This window comes from Mya arenaria, chromosome 13, assembly GCF_026914265.1.
Source record: "Mya arenaria isolate MELC-2E11 chromosome 13, ASM2691426v1".
In the NCBI taxonomy this organism is placed as follows: Eukaryota; Metazoa; Mollusca; class Bivalvia; order Myida; family Myidae; genus Mya; species Mya arenaria.
This window is the reverse complement of record NC_069134.1, coordinates 37,975,749-37,992,418: the sequence shown is the minus strand read 5'-3', so window position 1 is coordinate 37,992,418 and position 16,670 is coordinate 37,975,749. Positions and strand designations below refer to the sequence as shown.

The 16,670-nt window shown below is 35.6% G+C and overlaps 2 protein-coding genes across 2 annotated transcripts in view; one reads left to right on the top strand and one right to left on the bottom strand.

The window, feature by feature from the left end:
• Window positions 1-9,952, bottom strand: part of LOC128215238 (nuclear pore complex protein Nup153-like) — a 33,322-nt gene extending 23,370 nt beyond the window's left edge. Inside the window, exons 1-13 of the mRNA XM_052921947.1 lie at window positions 9,747-9,952; window positions 9,133-9,264; window positions 8,640-8,898; window positions 7,936-8,103; window positions 7,504-7,631; window positions 6,898-7,035; window positions 6,374-6,499; window positions 3,842-3,889; window positions 3,440-3,463; window positions 2,645-2,758; window positions 1,720-1,857; window positions 1,063-1,332; window positions 331-493 (exon numbers count right to left, since the gene is read on the bottom strand). Coding sequence (XP_052777907.1) covers window positions 331-493; window positions 1,063-1,332; window positions 1,720-1,857; window positions 2,645-2,758; window positions 3,440-3,463; window positions 3,842-3,889; window positions 6,374-6,499; window positions 6,898-7,035; window positions 7,504-7,631; window positions 7,936-8,103; window positions 8,640-8,898; window positions 9,133-9,264; window positions 9,747-9,806 — 1,768 coding nt within the window. The 5' untranslated portion in view covers window positions 9,807-9,952. The remainder of the gene's footprint in view (window positions 1-330; window positions 494-1,062; window positions 1,333-1,719; window positions 1,858-2,644; window positions 2,759-3,439; window positions 3,464-3,841; window positions 3,890-6,373; window positions 6,500-6,897; window positions 7,036-7,503; window positions 7,632-7,935; window positions 8,104-8,639; window positions 8,899-9,132; window positions 9,265-9,746) is intronic.
• Window positions 9,953-14,106: 4,154 nt separating this feature from the next.
• LOC128214315 (putative uncharacterized protein DDB_G0282133) overlaps window positions 14,107-16,670 on the top strand; it is a 91,333-nt gene continuing 88,769 nt past the window's right edge. The window contains exon 1 of the mRNA XM_052920715.1: window positions 14,107-14,201. Within this exon, the coding sequence (XP_052776675.1) occupies window positions 14,120-14,201 (82 nt within the window). The 5' untranslated portion in view covers window positions 14,107-14,119. The remainder of the gene's footprint in view (window positions 14,202-16,670) is intronic.

The following is a 16,670-nucleotide window of genomic DNA, read 5'->3' as shown; positions in this document are numbered from 1 at the left end:
GCCATTCTCCATTGAAAACAACCTTGGATGTGTATGGGCAGTTTACAATGTCAGAATTCATAACAGTTAATAACGCTGCAAGTAGATCGCTTAGTGATTTCAATTTGGCAGTTGAAGGACTTTATTTTTTGGGAATCTTAATTATCTATGCAAAAAAACTATGTTCAAATATATATTGATATTAATAATCTGTTTAAATCTAAATTGGTAGGACAGAAATTTCAAGGCATGGTAAAAACTCAGAAACGGGTTCAAAAATCTTAAAATCTATGAGCCTGTTTAAGTATATGATCATACAAGACATTGATGAATCAAAGCTTCTGCACATACCATTAGCTTTTGGCTTAGGTTTAGCCTTTGCTGTGAAGTCATATGCCATTGAGGGAGGAGTGGAGAAGTTGACTGCTGACTGGCTGAACGGAGTATGTTTAGTGCTGCTGACTAGCTGTTGCTGCTGTTTATCCACACTGATGGGTGAACTGAACTTGAAACCCTGACAAGAACAGAATAAGTGTAAAGCTGCTGTTAACAATAAATACACAAGCATTATAACTAACAACATTGCACCACTGATAAAGGTGAATCTATTAAGAATTCTCTGTGTTTTATTCAACTATCAAAGGAATGGTTGCCCTTTGATGGGGATTAAATAACATCATCTTGGCAAAAAAGGAAGAAATATTTACATGATTCAAATAATGTTTCAACTTATTTCCAAGCATTTTATGAAAAAAAAAACCTTTTGACATATTCATGAATGGTACTCTGTTGCTTCTTTTGCTATTAAAATGTTAAGAGGTAAATGCTCCTCATATGTTTTATAATTTTTACCAGGGTACCTAAGGGGGAAAATATAAACTTTTTCAGGAGGGGAATGGGACCAAATTTTTGCCCCAAAAAGGGCAAATAAAAATCCAAACACCAGCCCCAAACTACCCTCAAACTGAAAAATTAAGTTAAAAGACAATTTTTTAACAGACTCGTTAATTCTCATGTCCATTGATAGGAGACAAATTATTCTGTTGTAAAAAAAAAATCAACAAAATATGATTTTTATCTTACCCCCTGTGCCTGTGGTGAGGCTGGCTTGTTTGCTGGCATCATCTCCTGTATCGGTGAAGAGAATGTAAAATTGAGCGACGGTTTATTGGGTGTCGCTTCTGTATTGATCCCTACCCCCTGGGTGGAAGTGGGCGGGGCCACCATGGTGGCTGAGGGTTTGCTCAGTATGACCGCAGGGGCCGTCTTCTTCGTCGATGGGGCCGAGAAGGCAAACTTAGGCATGGAGCCCACTGGGAGAGTGAAATCTGTCTTGAGGTCTGGAATGATCACCTAGAAAGGAAAATTATGGTTTGGTTAGGGTAACATCCTTTTCAAAAACAGGTAGGCTTTATTATTATTAGGCTTTATGTAAGAACTTTATTGTCATGATTGGAGAATTGTGTAATCTTGTGTATAAAGCTTTAAAGGTTTAAAACTACTTATTGAAACACAAACTTTGTTTTTTTGTTTTTAAATTTTACCTATGAACTGAATATAACAATGGTAGGGTCGGCCCCTTTTTCATAAGTAAAGTTGGGTAACCCAAACCAAATTTAATATTTTATTAGGCCTTATTCCAAATTCTGTTTTTTTTATTTTTTACCAAATTTTAAACCAAACATGGGTGTTAATTTTGGCTTTCAAACTAGTTTGAAAAGGGCTTGGAAAACTACATACTGTATCAGCCTCCTCCAGTGTTGTAGGTTTGGCGGAGGCACTGCCACGGTGGTATGACTTGTCCCTGGTCATCTTACGGGAACCCGCCGCAGCCTCACTGTCCACTAGCACTGTGTCCTGTCGTGGCATAAGTGGCACCTGAAAATGGTTGCATTAATGAAAGCTGCACCCTCACAGATTGAAAGATTTGTCTTTTCTTTCAATTTTGTCTCAGAATTAGCTGATTAGAACAGATCTCCATTTGTATGGATTAATCTCATTTTTCTTAAAGCGTTAGGAATGCTTTCAGCCATAAAACATCAATTTTCCAAGGTAGATATGAAACACTGCGATCTGATCTTGACCATGCATTTTCAACAACCTTGCTTTAGTCCATAATAGGAGTTATATTGCCAGATTTTTACCAGTCATTTATTTAGTAGAATATGAGTTTCTGACATATAAATCTGTTATTACTAGTGATGTTTCGATGATGGACTATAATCAATAATTGATTGGTTAGACTTGAAATCGGAAACAGTGGATTGCATTTGGTCCTAATCATTCATTGATTCAAACGACAAGTTGTTTTTCTTCTTTCCTGTCATTATTAACATTAGGTTTAATATCACAAATTTTCTCCTTTTAGTTCATTTATACATTTGGAAGTGTTCAGCTTCTGTTGTTAACAATATGGCCAAAAGAAACAACAGCACTAAAGAACTTCAAACACATTACAGAAGCCTAGTTATTGTACCAGAATAAAACTATATATAACGTATTGTCAAAAACTGAATGGACCATCCATAATTGGTTTTGTAAGTGTAAATGATTATCGACAGTCAAACTGGAACCAATTTCCAACACTAGTTGATGCAACTATCATTTTGGGTGTTATATGTTTTCTATCTAACTCTAAAATTTAAAAAGTTAAACTGAACCATACCGTGCCTGTAGATGGCCGAGTCTGTGGGGTAAAGCTGACCTGCCTGTTACGACTGATGGAGGCCTGGGTACTGATGTTCAAATTCTGAGTGGGAGGGCCACTCCGGGAGATTACCTGCAAAATACAGAAAACCTCAAGTAAAGCAAAGTAAGAAACTACATAAGTCAACAGTTTGTTTCCACTTTCAACAGTCAAAAGTTTGTTCCCACTTTTTAAAGTCAAATGTTTGTTCCCACTTTCGACAGTCAAATGTTTGTTCCCACTTTCAACAATCAAATGTTTGTTCCCACTTTCAACAGTCAAATGTTTTTTCCCAATTTCAACAGTCAAATGTTTGTTCCCACTTTCGACAGTCAAATGTTAGTTCCCACTTTATTTAAGTTATTTTCGATGAAAATGATAATGGTTTTAAAACAGCTTGACACAGGTTTTACTCTGAATTTTTGGAAAATAACCTATACCCTTGAAATAGGGTATGTACACTATTTATAAATAATTACCATAATTATAGTAGGTTGAATTTACTCAAATTCCCTTTAAACCATTTCAAACAAAACTTCAATACAAACAATTTAGATTGAGACATGCAATAAATATTTGTTTATTGAATATTCGGAAATAAAGTAATGTTTTGACAAAGGAACACAACCAAATATCAGCTATAAAAATTGCCGAAAAAACAACAACAACACCATTGCAAGACACACCAAATAAAAGTACGGCTATGCAAACAAAGTATACATCTAAATAAATATGAATATATAAGAGAAGAACTACGGAGAAAGCTTTACTTACCCTCCGACTGTCTCTAGAGAATGACTGAACATAAAAAGTCCAACTTAGTTTAAATATTGAAGCTATCATTGCACAGAATTACTTCTAGCGGAAAAAGAAACTATCCATGGGAAATTTCAAAGGAGACAAGTTCTTTAGTTCAATTATTAAAAACAACAGTGCGTTTTCCACCCAACATATAGGAAAATCGCCGGAGGCCTTCTTGATTTCAAATAATGAGTTATTTTGACTAAAAATTGGGAATACCATTTTCGCCTAGAAATGAAGAAGAATGCTGTATGGCTACAAATTAAGAATAATACTTGACATTTCATGATTACCATTGGCAGTTACACAATATAAATCATGAAATAGGCAATGTTTTTAATAGCTTTAAGTAAACAAAAAGCCTAAGCAACTTACTGCGCTTTCTGTCCAACTTCCGGGCATCACAGGGATTCTTTTTGCATCCTGCAAAGTAAACACAAGGGATGACAAATTCAGCAATAATCAATCAATGTTCAGGGATACAAATACAACATTGAAACAAAGTAAAGGAAGAACTTCACCTGTCACAGTAACAGTTTGCTTTGGGTACACCAGGGATGATAACAGAGCCAAATTGCCAATCCTGAAAATGTCTGCATGGGGTTCAGGGGGCCGCTAAAGGCCCCCGATGGGTCCAGGGCAAAGCCCTAGTGGGGGGACAAGGGGGGCAAAGCCCCCCGAAGCTTTCAGTATTTCAGGGTTTCTCATACCCTTTTTTGCCTTAGAATAGTGTTCAAGGAGTACACCTTTCGGTTTGGTAGATACAATTATGTTCAACAGGAGACATCCGCAATCAGAACAATTATCAGGAATCTTAGCAGTGAAGTTAAACACCTTTGTCTTCAAACAAAGTTAAATTTACTTTTTTACCTGAAGTCACAGGCATAAGACATGTACCTGACCTTTTGGTTCAGTTGTCCACTTCCCATAAAACTCAACTGGCTATGATCAAATGCCTGTGTATGAACAGTCTACACTGTGGGATGTTTGATTTATAATAATGAACAACATATCAATTATCAAGCTTGCAAATGTTTATTGTAAAAGTGTTATTTATTCAATTTTTATATATCATAAAGAGCATTTATTCCATTATCTGCACATTTGATGAGAATATAATATTATTAATTATTATTCCAAGTAATATCCAAACGGGACTGTAAATGCTTCGGCAGTGAGCCGTTGTGGTCATGTTGGACTGTGTCGCCATCAATGTCTATGAGGTGAGGGACAAGTTGACGTATTCTGGTCTCAAAGCCAAAACCATTTCCCCTCATGGTGTTACAGGAGTCCAGTAGCACACAAATTAGATTGTCCAGATTGTCCCACGTCAGTTCAAGTCTCTCAAACAGGCTTTCAAATTCCTTGAAAATTGATTCAGAATCAGCCCTTGTGATTTTTAAGGAGGCCAAATGTCTCAACACTATTTCTTTCTAGCAGAAAAATAGCTGCAACAGTTTTCTCATTGTTTGTGTTTGTTGACCCGTCTAAGTTCAAACAAAACCAAGTTTCACTTAACTCCTCCACAAGTTCATCATTGAAATGGCTTGCCTCTCCCTAAGTCATCTTATATGATGCTGTACACCTTTGAAGTTTTAATTGGCTGAGAGCTTTTGTATCTTTGGCAAGTGTCTTAAGTAAGACTCACTACATGTGGTGCCAGGGAGGATGGAAGGTCATGTTCAGCCATAAATCCAAGTATCATGGCCTCTGTATTGAATTGTCAGTCATTGACAGGAACAACTGGATGCACTGGCCGAGGTGTCTGTTCATCCCTGACTTTTGGAACCATCAACATACCTGGAAATTCAAATTACAACTATAGAAATTAAATCTCACTCAAACTGGGTCCTCAAGAAGTTTTGTTTAACTGTCTCAAATAGAAAATAAACTGACTGCTCCTACTTAATATATATTACTACTACAAAATATGTATTCATTTTTTTTTTATTTTTATTTGAACCTTCCATTATATATAGTCAACAGCCACTTCTTATTGAGAACAATGCTTCAAACATTATGGGAACAATAAAGAAACGGTTTAACAGCGTAAATTTCAATCGGCCAAATAAAATTTGTAAAATAAAAATCGATTATTATGACACAATCCGAATCGCGATGTCCGAAATATTGCTACATGCGCAAAAGCCATTCTCAGTTTGATCACATTCTATTAACTTAAAAAGAAACGTTTCGGGAATTTCTCTTAAAAATAAATAGCAACTATACCTTTAAATCGACGAATCGATGTTTTTAGAAGTTGGTGGTGGTCGTTTTTTTTCCAATACTCGTTTATTCGTCTTCGTCGTCTGTCATATCCGGATACTGTCTTCTAGTCCCATCGGTAATTTCCGTAATCACCCGATGATAGTTTAACCAATCATATAGCTCGACTGCCAAGACGTAAATAGGTTCGATAATTTCCGGCTTTACACTTCCGGAAAACTCACCTTTCGTACCCATATTGTTCGATCTGAGCTAGAATCGCTCCCTGTACCCCCCCCCCCCCCCCCCCCGAAAAAACTCAACGGATTTACATTAATCTCAAAATCGATCCGTGAGACCTTAAATCCGGAATTCCGGATTAATCCGGAATTTTACCATCCCTGGTACACAGAACTTGATACTGGTCTGTCATGTACAATCTAGTGACATTTTACCGTGGTCGAAATTAACACAAGCCCGCAAGCCCTGCACTGGTCTTCCGGGCTTGCTTAAATTCTGAATTTTATATAGCAGGGCTTGTTCAAAAACTTGAGGCAAAGCAATAGCATAAGAATTAGGTCTTGTTCGTCCGAAAGTCTAATTTCAATGACTGTAAATATATTTTGCTTTATTGCAAGAGCTGGCTTGACATCAACAAAAAAGACACATTTGTATCTTTCATTAAAACTCTCAATATCTTACATTGACAGGCGTAGGCATCCTATCAAGAGCCTCAAGGATTCTCTTGGCAGTCGAGCTGGTCACGGCCTCTTTATTGGAGTTTACTCTGGGCTTGGCCTTCATGAAAGCCTTCACAGGAACAGATAGCTGAAATAAAAGTGCATATTCTCTATAATAACTACATGTATCAAAAATGTAAACTACAAGGCTTTGGGCAAAGGTTATTAAACACTCAGCTTAGGAAACCATATATAGTGTACTTGTAAAATCATGTACATGTAAAAATTAGGAATAACGATTGAAAAAGGCGATTTAAATTGTGTGCAAGTGTGGAGAAAACTGTCTTTAAGAAATTAAGAACTACAAGGCTTTGTTCTTAATAAAAGATTTTTGCATATAGTCAGTAAATCACAAAATAAAATCATAATTTGTTTGTATTTTCATGGGTACCTTCTTCGGACAGACCAAACCTTCGGACAGACCAAACCTTACACCTTGTAATTTCAACTCTTTACAGAAAGTTTCATATCACAAGGATGACCTACCCTGCCAGGCAGTGACTGATTCAGATCAACTTTTTTCTTCCGGTTGCTGAATGACATTGAAGATCGTCCCCCATAGACTGTCTTGCCAGGGTAGAAACTGGACTCATGGAAACTTGTACCCAGAAGGGAGGTGTCATTCTACAAAAAAACAACATTGAAATAATTAGAATACAGCCGATTGCTAAGCACACTGATCATCTATCCTTATAGAAAAAGATTTTGTTCTGTGCCAAGAAGTGAGTCATTATTCTACAACAAGATTGTAACTCTAAACAGTTTAAAATTATGTCCTAGAGCGCTAGCATTACCATAAAAGTATATCTGCTGTTTCCCCTCGCATAAAAAACCCCCAAAAAACAACAACATCACTTTGATAACTGTACTTGAATTTAAATTTAGAAAGTGCCAAAACACCATTTACAATTTCAAATTGAGGAAGGTGGTAACCACCCCTATTCCAATATTTTTGGGGGCAGACCCTTCTACATATCACACCGGCCAAGGTAATACATCATTAACTATTGTTGTTCAAGAATTGTGATACACAAAAATATAACAAAACAAACATCTTGTTTTAAACAACAATGAGTTGATAATAACACAAACCTGTAGTGGCGAAGCAAACAGGGATGTATTAAAGGCTGGTCTACTGCCTGCAGAAGCAGAGTTTCTCTGCACAAACGTGTCACCAAGTCGCCGGCTGAATGTCTGATTTCCACTGATGCTCACTTGTACTGGAAACAAAATAACAACTTAGAAATTATAACCAACATACAAGGCTACATGTAGATGTTGTTGTGAACTATATATGTATGAACATTTACTATTACTATTCTTAAACAGTTGGCAAATTGCATGGCACATAAAATAATTCACTGTGATGCCAAACCAACCTGATATAACATAACCTAGACAAACAAATGCACATAGATTTGGATTCATAAGATTCATTCATTACTCAATACAAGTTATCAACGAGAGCAGTTTTTATCTGATTTAAGCATTATATTATTTCACAAATCCAAGCTAACCACCCACATTTTTGGCGCTTGTTAGAAGGCTGCTCCTGTGGAGGGCTGGTACTACTTGTTGTGTCAACACTGGCTTTTCGTTTCTCCCGGCTTGGTCCTGGGTCTGTCTGGGGTATCATGGATGAACAACCACTTGTAGACTTGGAGGAGTCACTTCTCTGTGACATTGTATCCTCTTTAAGAAAAAAAAATACATTGATCAAGTAATTAATTATTATTAAGTATGCATGTACATTTTCATAAGGCCTGAAAAACAAGAGGTTTGTTTCTGGTCACCTGACCGACCCTATCTTTTTGCCACCTACTCGATTTTTTTTGCACCCTCCCACCCCAAAAACATTTTCTTCCAAAAAATACCTATTTAGCTAATTTCACAATTTCATTCATTTCAGCACCAAATGGTGCATTCATTCTTTGTTCCATATGACAATGAAAAACACTCTTTGACAGAAATTAAACACAAGACAGCACTCATTGCAAGCAAAGATGTAGATCTTTTTTTTAGAGTAGCGAATATATCAAATTGAAAAAAGATAAGAACCAACATAAAACAAACAAATTCTGTGAATGATTTACCACATTTACTGCTTTATCTGTAACATGAAGAAACAGTTTTATATAAATGTTTAAGCATTACAGACCATTTTAGACATTCATGGTCTTACAGAACTATTCATACTATACATTAATCTATCAAGATTTTCTCTGTACCTTGGGCCATCACACTGTCAGTCTTCTCTGCAAGCCTGTTTAGTGGCAACTGGGCAGAGGTAAACTCTGACACCGGTGGAAGGAAGGCTCCAGTCTGATAGGGTGAGGGCACCAGTGCTGGGCTCTGGTTAGAGAAGTCCAAGGTCCTTGGCTGACCGTTAACCAATGACTGACCGGGATATGGTGCAAATGTTTGCGGAGTCACGACCACTCCTGGGGCATTGGGCACCATGCTCTGTTGTGGAACACCTCCACTAAACTAGAAAATTAAAAACACCAAACTATGCAAATAATTAACAAAAGGAAATTAACTTCTTTTTGCCACACTGAACCAAACTATTTGAACCAAACCATTTAAAATATAAATATATCAAATGATTCTTACATGATAGTTAGGAAAGGTTATTGATGACTTGATAAAGCTGATATATATTACATCAAAAGCACTGTTTAATTTAATAACGATGATCTTTTACCAGACATGAACACTTACAGGCGGTGCTGCTGTGGCATTATCTTGTGTTACTTTAGGGGGAGACTCCTTCTTTACACTGGTGACTATGTCAGATAACCATGATGGTGAGAGCATATCACGCATGGAGTCCTTTACTTTTGAAAACAAAGACTGAAAAAACAAAATAAGTTGCATACATCAAAAAGGAACATGTAATTCTTATTTCCTATTTACATGATGAAAACTGCAGAAATGGTAACGGTTGTGAGAAAACTATTGAAACTGGTTTGACAATGTTTCACAGTCAAGCGATTTTCAATACAATTTGTTAAAAAACCCATGACCGTCAATTTCGGATTCGAATATAAAGAGCAATTTCACCTTGATGATATAAAACAATATAAAAAACATGATGATCATGATTAAGTTTATGCAATGCTATTTGCAGACTGCGAAAATTTACTAAACACGATGATAAATAATTACATAAGAAATGTTACACACAATACACTTTGAAATCTACAAAAAAATAAACTGTTCCGAAATGGAACAGCAATAGTGAATGCAGTTACGCGATAATCAGATAATTTAAGAACGGCTTTTAAACGTTTTTCAAATGACCATGCAACGAACAATTTCACTTTTTTTCTAACCTTACGACCCTCTTTCCGAGCATACGGAACTTTTTGAGAGTGGGAACCTGGGCGATCCATTTTCCCACGTCTCTTAGCCTTAGACTACAGGAATGTCTTTACTTGATTTGGGGATATAGGCTGTCAATTTAACAAAAATTAGACTATTTTCCCCACATGCACTTCCATTAACAAAGATGGCGGCAAGAAGAAATGATTTCTATTGGCTACTTTTTGTCATGTGACTATCTGTCTGGAGAGTAAAGGTCACGAAGAAACAAGGGAAGTAAATCTTCAGTTCTGGTAAGATTCTACTAAGTCAACAATGCGCAATAGGTTTACCCTACGGGTGTTACTTGCCCCTGATACCACACAACTTGGCAATTAAAGTTTTTTTAAACATCCGAGCAGTCAAACAATTATATGCAAGCTTTATTTGAAGCAGATATGTATGCGTCTGAAATGTGTAATTATACAGCTATAGTTTTAAGGAAATATAAAAAACGCATTCAATTTATTTTGTGTTAGATGATCACAATACAGTCTTAAAATACTGTAATTTCACACTTTAGAGAGTCGAATGCCTATGATTTGTGTTAAACATGACTGTATACTAGGGGTCTAATAATAATACTTTAAATAAGAACATCAATTTTCAAATCAAAACGTCAAAACTCACCTCTTAAATGAGATTGAGAAGTTTGAAAAGTCTGTCTTTTTGTATTCATAATTTTTATGTATTAGATAAATATAAGTGCGCTTTCTAAGAATACGCACAATTTTTATATCGTTGCTTTGGTAATTTTTAAATATTCCTTAACTATTTGTATAATTGTGTGGTATATTATATAATCATGTGATACTGATAGTAGTTTATTTGTGATGAATGTCATATATTAATTTAATTCATCTGAGTATATAATATAATATTATATAATACTGTTCACTAAACGGGTTATCCTGTGCAATGTCATTTATTATGTTAAACTTTATTTGGTAAAACTTTATCTGGTAATAAATAAGATAGCTTTATCATTAACACCAGAAGTAATACTTGTTTTAGTAGATCTAGTATTATGTATTTCATGTTAAACTTTCTGTGATATAACTTATTAGGACTCTAAATATCATGCAAATATAATATGTGATATATCTTATATTGATGTGAAATGTACTGTTATTGACATAATGCACGAAAAAAAACTACTACTACTACTACTACTACTACTACTACTACTACTACTACTACTACTACTACTACTACTACTACTACTACTACTACAATTTGATCATGTTTAACCGCATGAGTCTGTGACGTAATGAGTTATGACGTCATCGGCGGAACCACATTGGAAAGCAAACTGTAAACACTAAACAAAATGACGGCAGAAAAGATATTTAAACTTACAGAAGACGGTAAACGTTGGGTCAACGTATCTAAAGGTACAAATGAAATGCCTTTTTATGATTGAAGTGAAATTAATTGTCAAGTTTTAATGTTCAATGTTAGCTGAAAATATATCCAGCTATGTAAGTAAACGTGTAGTATGTTGGCGTTGCTTGTTAATTTGTTTTTTGTTTAACTGTTTAAAACACCGGCAGCTGAATGATTGGACGTAAGATTGCGTAACTACAGAAGCAATAACAAACCCAACATCAACAAGAGCAGCAGCAGCAGCAGGACCCGATGATAAAATTGATGACGAATACTACAGCAGTCTATTATCAGTACGATCCGAGATAGACTACAGCAATCGATCGTCCAAAAACAAAATCATGAAAATGGCATATGTGTATTTGTCTGAAATTTGAATTTATAAAGTATTTTAAAGACACATAATAATGCCCTCATTTTATCATTTTATTTTTGTGTTGTTTGTATCACTTTATATATAGTCCTAAATTGTAATTCCACTAGCGGACCCCCCCCATGCACCATTTCGGACTAGAAATTGTTAACATGTTTTTTTTTTTGTTGTTTTTTTTTTTGGGGGGGGGGGGGTACACCCAAACCCCACTGCCAACACTTTTAACCAAATAAATTTCGGTTCTGAGGGAGGGCCACAAGTCAAAAGCTTACGCCCAATACTTACGCTCTAACGTCGAATCCTGGAGCTGCCATTGTGTTCAATATTTTTACCATTATATTGTTATTCTAAAACCAAGTTTAAACAATCTCACTAATTTCCGTTTGGTTTAAACAGTATTTATTCATATGTTGTTAATATATCAGCATGTTACAAATATACACGGTAAAGGATTGAAGAGATAGCTTAGAGCTAATATTAAGACTTATCCCTTATAATTATCAAATGGCGCCATAAAACAAAATAATGCATCATTAAAATGATATTTCAAGTTATGAAAACATGTATTTTTTAATTGATTTTAATCAATTACGTATACAATAAAAGAGTAATTAGTAATGCGTTATGGAAAGGGTCATTAACTAGTACCTTATTAGTACTGCGTTTTAATCCGGAATATCGTATTCGATTTTGAATCCACTCGGCTTGCGCCTCGTGAAATCCGAATCTTCAAAAATCCACGAGAGTCGAATACAATCTCTCGGATTAAAACGCAGTACTATCAAAGTACTTATAACCATTGTTATTCCTTTGATTGACGCGTGTGCGTCGCATCTTCCATTTTAAGACACGTACACAGAACTGTTACAAAATCAGCAATATTGCTAAACGTCTTAAATAGATAAATAATAAATCCAACAGTATATTAATACAGAAAGATTATGTGTATATATATATCTGACATTGTCAGCAAAAAAGTACTCCAAGGAAGTCACGTTTTATTCGTGACGAAAGAGAATAACTACGTACGATTACCGGAATCCTCGAATACCCACGACTGAGCCATTCCGCTACACTCTTTTTATCAGGATTGGTCGCACGTACATATCCGACGATGAATAACCTGTCGCATGTGTAACAGGGTTCAACACTAAAGGGAGTCCAAGACTCCTAAATTTAGTTCTGGACTCCTAGACTTTTGAGTTTTGCAGTCCGTCAGACTCCTAGTTCATACAGTAACCGGATAGATACACTGAATTAAGTAAGCGGCGAGCAGGGCTAACTTAAGGGGGTCTGACACTCCTAAATTTAGTTCTTGACTCGTAGACTGTTAAGGTTGACAGTCCGCTAAACTCCTAGTTCATACCGTGACAATGGACAACCGATGGGTTCCACTCATAAGGGAGTCCGAGACCCTTCAATGTAGGCATGGACTCCTAAAGTGGCAGGTTGGCAGTCCTTCAGACTCCAAGGTCATATGATAAGGAATTCAGTCGCAATCCAGTCGAGCCCCTTTCGCTCGAACTCGTATGGCTCGAATTCCTCGTTGGATCGAACTGGATATAATTTTTCAAACTGAAAGTAAGCATTGCCGCTTGGCTCGAATTTTCCGAGGCTCGAGGTAATTTCGCCGGTCCCGGGGAGTTCGAGCCAACGCAGTTCGACTGTACATGCTTTTTTGGGGGGTATATTTCTACTCTTGTCATCTTCTCGAAAATTCATTCAAAATTAAAACTAACTTAAAACGAAGATTTGTTTGAAAACAAACAAACACTAGGATTAATATGTAATACTTCTGTTTTTTATTACATTGAACTTTATCTTAAAACGCTAGACTCCTTGATTTTGACGTGGACTCATACGATCTGCAAAACGGTAGTCCTGCGAACTCATAAGCCAAAACTCTTAATGTCCAGCACTGGCAAGCTATGAAACACAAAAACTCCGAAAGCTGCAAATGGCTCATTTGCAGCACATGCACACTTTTTAAAATTGTACGAATTTGTTTTAAAAATCTTAAATTGCGACAACGTCTTTTTAATTTTGGTGGTTAAAGTCATCTTCAGCCGAGGTTTAAACACAATAATAATACAAAACAGATGCAAGACATATTTTAGCTGTAAACGTTTAGCATTTAAAGATCATATTTACTGTGAGCTGTCAAAGGTCTTGATATAATTAAGTATAATAAAATTGTTAGTCGATATACAGCTGATATCAATGAATAGCACCGGCCAATGTTTTAAGTAGCACGACAGATGACGCATGTATTAAAACCATTTGTTGAGTGCTAGTTGATAGGATTACCGTATTTAACACTTCCACAATATAATTTTACAAAAAATGGAGGGTACAATTTTTTCAATGGATAAAAATGTATTAACAGCACAAAAACAGAATAGGAGTAATTTCTTTAGACCAATGTTCATGAAGCGATCAGTGTCGGATTTAACAACTCTGCCTCGTAAAAGGCACGGTAATTCAAGTAGAATGGAAAGCGCAGATGCACGACAAAACGGACGTGGAAATTACGTGCCTGTCGTTTCAGTGCAATATGATGTGCCTATGTCACCGCCAAGTCCGCTCATGTACAGGATTCGTAGGCTTGGCACTCCGCAGATGCTGGGGTACACTAGATCGAAGAGTGAGGAGAGAGTTCGTGTCAATAGTAAGTCTTCAAGTTAGGGATCGTCTCAAACTGTTCAAGCTCGACGGATAAGTGCATTGTTATATTGTTTGTTTCTAAAGGTAAATAAAAGACGCGCATAATTATGAAAAAAAATACAGAATCGATATTGTATATCAGTTAAAAGGAGAGGTTCCATGATGAAAATCATTTTAGAAAAATTGGGGGTGAGGGTCGGGGGGAGGGGAGTTGTTACCGTTGGGGAAACAACTCAAAATATATTGGTACAAAGGTGTTGCATTTAAGTGCGTTCTTTACTTATTATGTTTATCTATATAAACTACAATTTCGGAAAATAAAATTTTAGGGGATGGCGGCAAACGTTCGTGTTCATGTTATGCTCAAACGATTTTGAAAAATCAACAACATGCATCCCGCTTGAGCATTCATGTAAAAGAAATATTTATTTCGGAATCAGACGAACGTTTTTTTTTAAAAATAAAGATTGCTAGTGACCCGTTTCCTAACAACGTATACACAAATAGTGTTTTGTAACCGAATTGAAAAAGTTACCTCCCTTAGATTCAAGATTGACATGTACTTTCCTCATGCGCGGAACGACAACACAAACATATTGTTCTTGTAAAGCACGTTCTTAGATGGCTATCACGATTGGAGGCCAAATAATATTGTGTGTTAAAAGTTTACTCAATTTTCACCAAGTAACATTATACTGGAATGCACGCTATGGGGCCAATTAAGAGTTGAACAATTCATTAATTGACACATTGACTGTCGAATGAAACGTTACGCGATTTCTATTGATATCATATTTTTTATCTGCAGATCCATTCTTATTAAATTATGATTTTGTGTTATTACAAAGTAAATAATTCTTTCAAAATTATAATTGTGTCGTTTTACTTTATAAAAAATAATCTCTGAATGTTGTTTATTTACATTTGTTGCATGGACAGCAAAACTTTAGGAAGTTGGTATGAATACTTTGGCATGCAAATTTCCAAATAAGCGCTAGTTTGGCTTATTATCTGCAAGCTAGGGCTTGAGCATTCATCCTACATGAATGCAGAAAAGTATGAATTATTGTTTAAGTATAGGTAAGATAAATGTTATAAATAATGTCACTGACTTAATAGATTTTTTTTAAAAAATGGTTTGGATGTTTTCCAATACGCTGAGAGTACACAGTGATTTTTCTATTTCCTTCTTACTTATAATGGGCTGAAATAGAGCTCCATTCACAACACAGTTCTTAAAAAACAACTGCTTTTTTCACAAAAGAAGTTGCAAAATTCATCAAAAGAGTAATTATATCTTGTACAGTGGTCAATATAAGCACAAGTCGGCGAGCCCTGCACTGGTAAAATGTTTTCCAGGCTTGCTCAAATTCTGAAACAGTACAGTGTTGTTTTTTCATGAAGGTGGACCTACTAAATGTTTTTGTTTAGAACTGTTGGTGTGTTAAAACAGCCCAAAACATGATCATATTATTTTCTCTTTTCTCTGTGTTTTTTTTTTCGAGATAAAATTGGAAATTCATTTTTAGTCAAAATGTTATAATTTTCAAGGACAGAATGACCCTGGCACCATTCCAAAAATGTTGAGAAAAAAACACTGCAGGATCAATCAGTGCAGTACCATTTCAGTTTTACAGTGAAATTAACATTTGGTGTATAATGAAAGTTCATCATGATATCCCATTGGTTTATTTAATGATAGTTTCAGCAACACCATACAATCACTTTCCCATGGATGTTCCTGAGTACCCGCTGAAATTGTCAGCTCGTCTTGAACAAAGAGTGAAAGAAAAGCAGACAAGAAAAAAGCTTGAGAAAGGTTTTATTGATTGTCAACCAAATAGTGTTGTAGATGGTGGTGTATTTTTGTAAATGTAGTCAGTTTTCTTTGTATAGATCTAATAAACCATTCTTTTGTTTGAAATGGCATTTACAAGTGATAACAAAATCACCATGTCTTAAAACTAGAACATAAAATTATTTAATACTAAGTCAATACTAAGTTTTACTGGTATTAATTTTATTTTTTATTTTTGTAGTTTACTTCTTTGATTAGCATTTAATGAATTTATTTCATGATATTATAAGATTTCAAGTAATTGTGTAGTTAATTGCCATTTTGAACTTTATTCTAGTCTTCACAAAATGATTTATTTCTAAATTATTTATATAAGTAAGCGAAAAAGTGCATTACAGTCAAAACTCGTTGGCTCGATGGCGCTTGGCTTGATTTCCATGTTGGCTCGACCTGGATGTTAAAGACCGATTTTGTTGTACTCTTTGTAAGCATTCCTGCTTGGCTCGATATTGGTGTGGCACAAAGTATTTTGGCCGGTCCCTGGGATATCGAGCCAATGAGTTTCGACGGTAGTTAAGAAATTTTTATTTTATTCCGTTTTTATATATTTATCCTGTGTTTATGTTGCTTGTGTGGATTCCTTACCATTTCATTGCGTTTTTGTGAAAATGTATG